General features: G+C 39.1%; 1 protein-coding gene across 1 annotated transcript; it reads left to right on the top strand.

The window, feature by feature from the left end:
* The first annotated feature begins 1,191 nt into the window (after positions 1–1,191).
* si:dkey-6n21.12 (schwannomin-interacting protein 1) lies at positions 1,192–11,134 on the top strand. The gene is made up of 8 exons (XM_062384421.1): positions 1,192–1,496; positions 2,664–2,694; positions 3,122–3,379; positions 4,930–5,054; positions 7,097–7,208; positions 7,365–7,490; positions 7,604–7,721; positions 9,257–11,134. Exons 3-8 carry the CDS (start codon positions 3,122–3,124, stop codon positions 9,355–9,357), a joined length of 840 nt encoding a protein of 279 aa, XP_062240405.1. The 5' UTR covers positions 1,192–1,496; positions 2,664–2,694; the 3' UTR covers positions 9,358–11,134.
* Positions 11,135–11,947: the final 813 nt, after the last annotated feature.

The following is an 11,947-nucleotide window of genomic DNA, read 5'->3' as shown; positions in this document are numbered from 1 at the left end:
TGTGAGTGTGGCACTGTAGTGGGAGGGTGCTGTTTGCAACTTATAGTGTTGCCAGGAGCAAAGACAGCTAAGTAGGTGAGCTGTGTATTAGGAGAGGGAGGCACAATACCTCCCTTTAGGTAGCAAGGGACCAGGGATTTGTGGTGCCTTTGCAGGTGGCTATCCTGAGAGTGACTACAGCCCCACTTCAAGCTGTCACACCAAATTGCCATCACAAATTCACAAAAGAGATTCTATGTTCGCACTCCACAGGGGAGTCTGGTTGCTGAACAGGGCATGATAATTAAAAAAATACTTTTCATGTTTAATGGATGATGTGTTGTCGTGCCAGTTTTTTGGGGATTTGTCTTTCTATCGATTTTTTGAACCTGACACCCTATTATGGGCTCATTTGAGACAGCCGTTGGTGTAAGGGAGGTCCGCTGGCTCCCCCTATTGGCATTTGGTTTTGACCTGCATATAGTTTATAGTTGTCTGTCGATTGCTGTGCATTGAGATACTAAGTTCCATTGTGTGCAGTACAATCACTTGCTGTGCTTGGGGTGTATAGTGTCATCCCAGGGGTGTGCAATATTGAATTCAGTTGAAGCGTTATGTATTTTAGGGAGTAGGGTGGCAGCCTATATATACTAGTTTGCTTGTTGACCTTTACTATTCACATAAAACCATATTTTTGCCTGGTGATAATTCTCTTGCCTCTGGACCAGACCTGATTTTTAAAAGTGTCAGTATCATAAAGCTTTGAAATGACTACAATAAGAATTAGGACTTTGGATAAATTCAGAAATAACCCGTTTATACAGACATGGAGTAATCTCAGAAATGGAGACTCTTTTGTTGAGGAGATGTTTGTAGCTGTTGAGTATGAGGCTAATAGTTACATCTGCGTGATATTCAAAGGGGTTTCATAGTTTTCCAAGAAACCATGAGATTCTTTTTCACGATTTTTGGTCTAGAATATTTTGTTTTAATTTATTTGTTCTTTGTTCTTGCAATATTTTGACTATTTCCCCTAATTAAATTACAATCATATTTAATATTTATTCTAATTTAATTGCAAATTTGTTCTCGTAATATTGTAGACTTTCTTCTTAACTACGGCATTATTCAAAAAGGAGGCAGAGAACCAAGAAGACGTTTATTTTGAAGGCAGCCACAGGAAGTCTGAGAATTGAGAATTGCATTCGCGAACGTTACTTTTCGTGAATTTCCTAAGTTCCTCGTCTTTTGTTCGTATGTTAAGAGTTGACCAATATTTCGTGGATCTGTGGGTTATTCTAAACTGTGGACACATAGTTGTGATGCTGACTGAGACTTGGGCGTGAACGGCTTTTATGGACGTGTTTTCTATTTATTGTACTTTGTTTGAGAAAGCGTGAAACTCAATGGAAAGGAGGCGAAGGGGGAAGACAATTTGGGGGAGCTGAGCAATGTGGCAGAGCCCTCAACTCCTCTGATCACACCAGTAGAATTGTGTTTGTGTTACGGGTAAAGTGGTAAGTGTCCTTTTTTAAATAACAATCTCCCGTTTGGTGTGATACTCAGTATTTGGTTAGATTTCCAGGGGTGTAGCCTCGAAAACGGATTTTTAATTCAATAACGTCTTACTGGAGTATTTGCAGTTCACCTTACAAGTGACGTAATGCCTGTAGAGGGCCTTCTGCCACTTACATTGAATTTATTACTTAAAGTTTATATTTATTACTTATAGTCCTGAACTTAAACCACTGATCCTTTTCTTTTCTTAATATCCTCTGAACACGGTACGATACACATTCTGTGTTTTTGTCCTTGAAACATGGTTCATTCAAATGATGACAAAACTGTTGTTACTGATGATTATAGATTAAAAATAATAGAAGGAATCTGTTTCCTCCGAATTTCAGTCAACAAGACATGTCCCAGAATCTTCAGCAACCCAGCCACCAAGTTTTAAGTTAATTTGATTGCTGATTGTGGAGAAAATTCGAAGAAGAATCAAAAGTAACCTTGTTATTTTGCTATTTAAAATGTCAAAAAATAGACATCTCAACATCCCATCATCATAGTTTCTGATGACGTCTAAGCATCAGCAAATTGAACAGAAAGTGTTGTTTAAATTAATGGGAGGGTTTAGGACTTGGGTCCATATAACCACTTACACAAAACATTTCACAGTTAACACTGTATCCTTTGCAAATCAAAGGAAAGAGATTTCGTGACTCAAAATGATTTGTAATGGTCCTGCTCAGTATTAGAAAAGTCATACCAAACCAATGTTGAAATGTGTAGCCTCCGGATTGTCTGTGGACTTTCCCTGCCTGGCCCCCCAAGTATAAAGTAAGCAGAAAGTCAGTAGAATCCAATGTGAGTGCACAGCAGGGGATAACCTAAGGAAAACATTATATAAATAGTATGTTATATTTCTGCAGAGGTCCCCGTAAATCCTACACACTGGAACTTCAAAAAAGATGCTGATGTTTTTTTAAATTTTACATGTTGTCTAAATACATAGGGTCATACAAGAACCTAAAATTGTGATGGCTTGGATCAGCAGCTAAGGAAAAAATTGATGTTCAAAATGTGGGTTTCTGTGACAAACATGCAGTTTAGTGCATGCACATATTGAGCATATTCAAATCCTTGACTTTTCTGTACCTTCCCTTTCCCCTTTTTCTCCACAGTGTTTTTCGTGGAAATTACTTCATAACAGCTGTAAGTGTTATTCAGTAACCTCCACCTTATTATTCAGAAAAACAAGTAGTCAGCTCTAACCACTGAACGACTCACACTGGCGTTGTTTTTAAAGCCCCATTCACCCTGGCAGTTATAAAGATATGGTAGTTAAATATTGGATCATTTCGAAAATACTTCAATCAGTCAATGCAGAAGCTAACATATGTTAGCTTTGTAAACTGAAGAGGTCCCTCCAGCTTGTAAAATTGGGATTATAACGTTTTAATGTGAAGAATCTGATGATTGTTAAGTTGTGATTTTAGGCAGCCAAAAACACCTGTTTCTTTGAATTAATACTTTTACTCAATACAGTTTGTAACCTGGGGGCACATTTTCTTTGTAGACCTCTCTGTCCGAGACACTTGTATAAAATTGTATCTGTTAAACTGCTGTTTCCACTGTAAAGATGGAGGGTGAGAAGGAGAGACAGAGGCAGCAGCGGGAGGAGAAGGAGAGTAACGAGGCGGAAGACGATAGGAAGAGTGGTGATGAAACTGACAACAGAGAGGAGGATGATGAAGATTCGGAGGGTGCTGCACTGGTTTGGCAGGAAGGCTATGGTGAGGACAATCTGGGGCTTCCCATCATGCACTGGGAAGCACTGAGCCTGCGCATCGCTGAGCTGGAGAAGCAAGAAGAGGAGAAGAAGGAGAAAAGGGCAAAGGTCAGAGGTCACAGTCTGGGAGAGGGGAGTATGATTGTGGGCAGGGAGGAAGCTCACCTGCAGAGGATTAATCACTGCAGGGCTATTGGCTGATTAATCCTCATGTTCCAAAAGGGCAGCAGGCGCAGAGCTGCCAGGGAGAGGGACATGAAGGAAGAGACAGAACGGAGGAACTTGTAAAAGGTTATCCGATAATTTAAGTTGAGTTATATGAATTTATGTTTTGTGTCCTGAAATAAAATGCTGAAAAGTGGGTGGTTCACCTCGGGCTGGTGTTTGTAGACCCCGTTGGCAACAGTCGCGCCCAACGCCGGGCTCAATGCAGCCAGAGACAAATTAGTTGATTTTTAGCATCTTTATTCTCACTTGATCTGGCACAAACAAAAATTAACTTAACTTAAAGGGATAGTTCACCCAGAAATAATTACTATCTACTCACCACTAGCCGATGGAGGGATGGGCAATGTGTTTGAGTCCAAAAAACACTTTTTGAGTTTCAGGGGTAAACAGTGTAGCACCTGAATCCAATACAATTGAAGACATTAGTGACCTATCTTCAGACATCGTATAACAAATAAAAAACCTAACTTGCCTCCATACTGCCCGTGTGGTGGCTTTCAAGTGTCCAAAAGCCCCGACATTCATATTCAACTCTAAAGACACCGTGTTTTGTGACTAAGTGGCTAAGATAGCGGTCGTTAGCCTTTCCTACGGGCCCTGAATGCACCTTGTTGGAATATACAGGCAAAAATATTCAGTAAATGAAGCCGTTTTGAGTCGAATTTGAATGTTGTGGCTTCCGAACACTTGTATGACACCACAAGGGCAATATGGAGGCATTTTGTGTTTTATGAAATGTTTAATTTTGGCTTTTATGAAGCTATATTTTTATTTTCTCTCAATACTTTAGATTGAAAGGAAGTGACAAAATAACTTATTGAGATTTTATTTATTTGGTGTCACAATAATCCACATCCATGATTCAATTCGACTTAAGTTTTTGTAAGCACTGATTGCTCTGTCATTGTTAGACTATCCTAAAATGGCTGCCTACATGGTTTTGAGTGTGATTTTGACTAGTCTGGAATGTACCACACTAGGTGCACATGGTACATTTAAGTAATTAAAAAAGAATTTCCCAAACCACAAATTCATACAATACTTGCTAGCAGATTCTTTATCACATACATCATAATTGCACAATGCCACCATCAACATCAGAGACAAGTTGGGGTTCAGTGTCTTCCCAAGGACACTTGATGTCAGGATCAGACAACCTACCCTTCAATTTGTGTATTGCGTGTTGATGTGTTATGACTTCTACTACATTCATACTAACCAAGTGATTTGGATTGACTGTTTGGTATCAGTTACTTTAGGAACCTCTGTTGATGCTACTTTAACAACATCTTATCAAGTCAAAGAACTTAGACACAATCACAGAAATAATATTTCCACTATCAATACAAGAGGGAATTTTCTAGCTTTTTCGTTGTCACTCCCATCCTGATTGAAAGTAGAATGGACAGCAACGTGTGATGTGGTTTCAGAATGGAGTTTCCCTGGAGCGCGGCAGAGCTCCAGTGAGCTGGACGGAGGAGAGAGGCAGGAGAGCAGAAAGCTGGGAGGATGGAGACGACGCCTGCAACAGCCACGTGCTGGCACTGACCTCCCGGTACACACACTCGAAAGACTGATGGCCTGTCTGGGTTTACCCTCCCACCCCCCACTAATTTGAAAGCAAGACTTGAACTTGTTATTTACACAGTGTGGTATTGCTAGTTTTACTTAAGTCAAGGTTTCGCAGCCCTTTGAAGCAGCTGTAATGTAAGTAGCATTGTTCAAAGCTTGTACAGACAGAAATTCAGACCTGAAGAAATGTTATTTTTCTTATAAAGAGAACAAGTGAATGAGAAATCAAAGCTCAATGAAATGTTGAAATTGGTAATTTCAGACCTGATGCTTGAATTATCTGGCTATTAACACCGTTCAAGGGAACAGGCTGGCAGTGAGTAAGGCCAATTATTGCTTCTGTTTCGAAGCTACAGCTTAGCCTGACGATAGATGTGTACTCTACGCAGAGCCCTACCCTGACATGCACCGCTCCAAAAATATAACTACGTGTCGAAGTGACACAATGTACTTTATTTGTTTTGGACTCAAATTCTGTGGACATATGCTTCCATATTTACAAAACTAGTTACATAGCAGCACCAACTGTGTCAATCACAACATTAAAATGGACATAACATGTTAAAATAAGTAAAATATTGCAAACACCCCATACATACAACAACATGACTGACATCTTTTTTTTCTTAGTAGCAGTTATTTTTAGAAAAAGAAATTTCTCTTCAACATCTACCAGCTCCAACACGATCCGCTTAGTAACACTTGCCATTGCTATGAAGCAAACAGAGATGCCAGAGAATTTGTAGATAATCAGACCAGGAGTCTCATTTATAAAACAGTGCAAAGGATTCATACTAAAAGTGTATGTACGCACAAAAGCCGGAAATGGTGTACGCAAAAGAATATTCCGATTGATAAAACCGTGCGCACGCACACCTGAACGCTAAAATAAATACACTGATACTCTGCCGCTGATGTGGATAACACAGTCTGTGAGAGTGAAGACGATAGAAAGAACGGAGACTGAAGTTTAAAAAAAATTCACCGATCAATATAATCTTTATCAGCTGATCAGACCTCGCTGAACCCTCGTTTCCTCCTCATCCTTCCATTCGCATGCCATGCACACTTCACGCAGAGCCCCGCACCACTGTTATGGCAGTATTTATTCATTCAGAGCATCGGACCGATTCCCTCACATCAGTGGATCCCCACCTCCACGCTGGGATATATTATTTGGAAAATTTCTTCATTTCTTGTAAGTGAACTCCTGTGCGCACTGTGCGCCTACTGGAAAACACACATTCACAGCAGTGATTTGAAACAGTGATTCTCCTTCCAAGTTGTTTTTTATAAATCCCAACGTTTGCGTGAGAAGTGGTGTATGCACGTTTCAGGCCCCGTTTTGTGTGTGTACGCAACAGTCATAAGTGAGACCCCAGAAACCGGAAGACACTCCACACCAGCATAGAAATTCTACCGCCACTAGTGTTTTGGTGATGTAGTTGCAGCGCGACTCACATTCACATATGCACAGCTATGAATTCCCAACCCTGTGCATAAGCTACGTGCCCACCTACTGGCTTTAGATTAGCCTGACATTGTAGCTTCTTGTTTGTCTGGTTATGAGAAATAAGTCTACTATTTCAGGCTCTGATTTGCATATGGACTGGTTACAATTCTGCCACATTTTTTAGCTTCACCCCCTATTGTTATTACTATAGAGCTGCTGTGTACAACTTGTGGGGACCTTTGTATTAAAGTGTTAAATATTTGGCACTTTATGTGTCCCTTTCCTGTGGTTTTCATTGCTAAGCAGCAGACGAATTCCTACTCTCCCGCAGAAAATGTTTTTTTCTCTGCAAAGTTGTTGAACTCTTAACAGTCTGATTCATTTCCTCTTGTGGCTTGATAGACATTTAATGGGAGCCTTTGTGTATTTTCCCCCCTATGAGCTGATTATTCAGTCTAGAAACCTGTGTATAGAATCCCCCCTACACTAATCAGTCAGTCACACATGTACCTAGACGACCACCAGAGTAAAACCAACATATGATATATATTTTATTGATGTGTATCCTCTAGCCTGCAGACACAGATGAATCTTCAGCTCTGCTTCATCAACAACAGTGAAAGTGAGGAGGAGGAGGAAGAGAAGGAAGGAGATCGGAGCAAGAAGGAAGGCTCAAACACATGGGTAAGTACCTCTAAAACATGTTTTGACAGTAGAATTAACAGTTAAGATTAGGTGAGCTCCACTACACCGCTGTGTTAAAGGGTTATAAATGAAGAGTATAAAATCTATCATATTCATAAAGTCAACCCCACCCCATGTCCCCTCCCAATCTTAAAGAGAGGGAGTGTTCAGGTTCATAAGAATCCTCAGCCTGCCTCCAAGCCAGAGAAACCAAAATCCAGAGGCTTCAGGAACACTCTAAGGAACCTACGAGACAGGCTGAGAACAGACCACAAAACACTGGTGAGGCTCATGTTACCAAGTTGCACATACCATGAAACGGTAGTGATGCAGCCCTTTTTTGTCTTCCAGCCCTGAATGTCTTTGTCACAGCTCTCCTCCTCTCCTCTCCTCAGACTGCAGCTCATAGTGACCCTATAATCCAGAGGAGACATTTGGAGTGCAGTGATTTACAAAGCGTCAGTATCAAGGAGCTAAATGGTCTTTGTTCATCTCTTAGCCAGACCATACAAGGTACAGCCCCACACACAGTCATTACACTCAACTGTGACCATAAATGTTTGGAAATGTTTGGTCACTTGGTAATGCCTTTTTTTCATCCAAGCAACCACTATTTTCATGATTCCCTTTTTTTGTTTTGCTTATGACATTAAAATGGTTTACAAACAGTTTTTCACCCAAACTATATACATGTATATACTACATATAGATCACTGTTTTGTAAAAAAACAGAAGATGTGGATTTAGACGTTAATGATATCCTAATTCTTCCCGGTGGATGTGCTTGCTGTATTATTTACAGCTAATGACCTCTCTATGAACACAATGTCACTAAAATATGATATAAAACCTGCCGTTAACATGGACGGTGGAGTCATAAGATGACCTGTGTAGGAATTTGGAATTCCAGGACACTTGGCAACCTTAGACCATATATTGGTTTCTAGAAAGGCTTCCCAAGAAAACTTGAAGGTGTTTTTGTATCAACAAGATTCTGGGCATTCAGTTGGGTTTGGACTCTCAGCGAGCTTTATTTTAAACCCACCTGTAAGATGTGGCATAAAAAATGTGCCCAAGCATGAATAATGCCTTGTCCAATGCTCTGTCTGTCAAGGTCATGCACAAATCCAGGACAGCATCCCCCCAGAATTTAGGCATTTTTTAAAGATGAATCCAAAATAAATGGTGAACACCAACCCAGTGGAAGATGCTTGAAGATTTACCCAAGAGTAGAAATGAGGGTAGTCGCAAATCCTATGGAAATCAACGTGTACTGATTGATGATCTCAATTGCAGGCACAGGAAGTAATTATATCCAACCAAATTTTACAGTGGAAACCATTTAAATGTTAATGATACTGATAATAACCATGATAATGTTTTTTCCGGTCCAAATTGATCACTATAGCGGTCATTTCAAAATCCCGTAGTGTAAGTGCTTCCATAAAATAATTGATTATTAACAATTGAAATAATCATGATATTGATGTCATATCTTCCAGCCCCAGTAAAAACAACAGAATTTGTAATCTTACTTATGGTCTAAACATGTACGAAAAGACCCCAAATTAACACTTTTTGTGAACTACTTGATCATTATAGCCAAATTAATCTAAAGAGCATTTTTACATTTGATCTAGGGCTGCACCTATCTATTATGTTTTTATTGATTTATCCAACGATTCTTATTTTTATTTATCTAAGCTTTAATACTTTAGATTTTTTTATAACTCGGTTAATATAATAATGAATAGGGCTTGGATGAGTCAAGTTCATCAAACTCAGTGTGGGAGGCCTTCTGCCTCAACATTTTTTAAGAAGTAAAACAGTTATATGGCTATGTGGATTCCTGCAGAGGCCAAACTATTGTTGAAATAAGTAAATTAAAGTAAAATAAATTGTAAACTGAAAATTCAAGAATGGTCATAGACCTTGGCCACAGAGAAAAAAAGGAAAGTTAGTTGACCATAGCATTCATTTATTCCTAAATATTTTTTGGCAAATCTACAAACTACATTTTGAATTAATTTTGAATTTGTCCATGTCAGACCTGAGCTCAGATCTGGTTGGTCGCCTCCAGGTCAGAGACCAGCTGAAGACAGAGCAGGACGCCATGCTGCTGGAGGTCCAGGATCTTACGTCACTATGAAACTGCTGATCACTCCCAGTTGAAGGTCACGAATCGAACAGCGAGGACTGGTGATGTCACACAAATGTCTGTGAACATTATTCTGTATAAGACAATGACACAGTGGTCCCCACATGCCCTCAATCGGACCAACATTTGAGTCTGTCCAACCAACCACTAAGAAGACTCTCACTCCCTGAAAGGACTTGGACATTCGCTTGCACAGTATTTTTCATGTTATTGTCAATGTTTTATGGTTAAAAAGGGAAATATGGTTTCACTGAGCAATAGTTATAGACTCACTTGTGAGAGAACCATTACAAAGCTACACATCCGAGGCAGGTTGATGGTGAGGAAGCCTTACGGTACACAGAACTGAGCTGAATTGCATGCAATTCATCCTATAACATTAATGGGACCTGCTTTGTCACTTTTGGCCAGCCACCTGCAATATTCTCTCAAATGTTGACCAAAACCCTCCCAACCTGTGCGTCAACCGGCACTTCACTACTACACTTGTACATTCTGTTGTTTTCTTTGTGTTCATATGGTCAACATTTCCTTCGTTACTCAGTCGGTTTAATCGAAAAAAAATACGCTTTCCTCTTCCTGTCACTCACCTTTAGGTGTTCACATTGGTCTCTGCCTGTGCTAATAATTCGCATTAATTTACAACATTGGGAGGTGAAATGTGGAGAAACATCATTTAACCGCCTCAGAAAAAGAAAAAGTGGGGTATTTAATGTTTACACATAGTGTAAACAGACGTCTACTTAATAACCCAAAACCCTTGTCAACTGTAGATGTTTTATTATTTGCAAGTGGAGAAGAAAGAGTTTAACGTGGTAAAACCTCCATATATGAACTCATGACAGAGTACGACAGCTCCATCTAGTTTAGGTAAATGCAGGATAAAAGGGGCCAGATCAATCAAATCATTGGATTGTGGGACATAGAGGCATGACACAGATACTGACCCAAACATTTGAATTCAGTGAAAGGATCCTGCGCATACACAGGAACACGCTGGTGATGTGATGTGGACAGTTGGCTAGAATGTCAAGCAACAACAGTATTTGTTTTTTATTTTTCAAAATAGCTTTGCCAAGAACAATGGAGCAAGACAATGTATTTATGACAAGACAACCCAAGGTGTGCGTTGTAAAATTGAATTGGAACAGTTTGTTAGTGAGACAACCACACAGAACACCTTTCAAGAAGTTGTAGTAAGAACATCACCTTTATTGCAGAGATTTACTCAAATGTTTCGAGGTAACTTGAGTTGTTGGTCTGTGATGATTAACATACAACCAGTATCAGTATGGGCAAAATTAAGTGGAATCATACATGTAAACTGTATTTTCCTACCAGCAATTGTTCCTGCTTGGTTAGATCAAGTTGTCTCATTGGGCTGGTTTTGCTTTACTATTCAAGTATAGTCTGTGGTGTATGAATAAAGTAGCTTGACTTGACTGAATATTTATGCTTTTAAAAGCATAAAGTAAAACACATTGGAGATTAACATTTGGAGCTTAATAGCATCAGGACAATGCTTTTATACATGTTACTGTGTATGTTACTGTGTATATTTTCCCTTAAGGCTTAAAACTGAAATATAAATGGAGTAAGGTAAAAAAGCTGCTAATTCTGCCAACTATTATACTACTACTTTTTTATTGTTCTATTTAGAAAATGTAAGTTGTTTTATACATGTATGTCTTTTTGTCAGCATTTTAGTTGAAGCTGGTAAAGGCCTAAATGTGCTCCTGTGTACAATAAATGAAGCACATTTACTTTTGTTCTGATTAAGTGCTTGTTTTGAATGCTTGAAGGAAGATGCACAATGTTTGGCCATTTTTCACTTCACAAATTTCACATTCATCATACATTCACATTAAAATCCCCCCAACAGTTAACTCCTGGGAAGTTGTTATGAGATGAATTTCATTCCCCTTAAATTAACACTCAAACCAAGAAGAATTATTTTAATAGTGTGGAACTGAGTGGTAGAGCGTTCGTCCTCCAACCAGAAGGTCTGAAGTTTGATCCAAGTCTTTCCATCTGCATGCTGTAGTGTCCATGGGCAAGATGCTCAACCCCGAATTGCCCCTTATAGAAAATTAAAGTGATGCTAATAGTTGCACTGTATGAATGAGTGTGTGAATGGCAAACTGTAATTTAACGCACTTAGAGAGGTCATCAAGACTAGAAAAGCGTTATATAAATAAAAAACCATTAACTACTGGCTTTTTTCACGACTAGTATGTCTTTAGATAGATAGATCGATACTTTATCGTCACTATGCATCAATACAAAATTAGATTTCATTTGGCAGTATAAAAATTAATAAATGAGAATTGAATAAATACATGTTTAAAAATAGTTAATATGGTAGAGACTTTAATATAAAAATAAAATATATGGCACACTCGTACAATGTTAGCAGCCTCTAGAACATTACAACATCGTTTTTTCTTAGGGTTGGAGTGAGGGGGATGTTAAGATTTTAACAACCTGTCCACAGCACGAGGCTTCGATCTTCTTTGAGTTTTGTACAAATAAGAACAGAAAAGTGTGTAATCAATTAACAAAATGTCAAATGCGTATCAAG

Source organism: Platichthys flesus, chromosome 24 (genome assembly GCF_949316205.1).
Source record: "Platichthys flesus chromosome 24, fPlaFle2.1, whole genome shotgun sequence".
NCBI classification, from domain to species: Eukaryota; Metazoa; Chordata; class Actinopteri; order Pleuronectiformes; family Pleuronectidae; genus Platichthys; species Platichthys flesus.
This window is presented reverse-complemented; position numbering and strand designations above follow the sequence as displayed.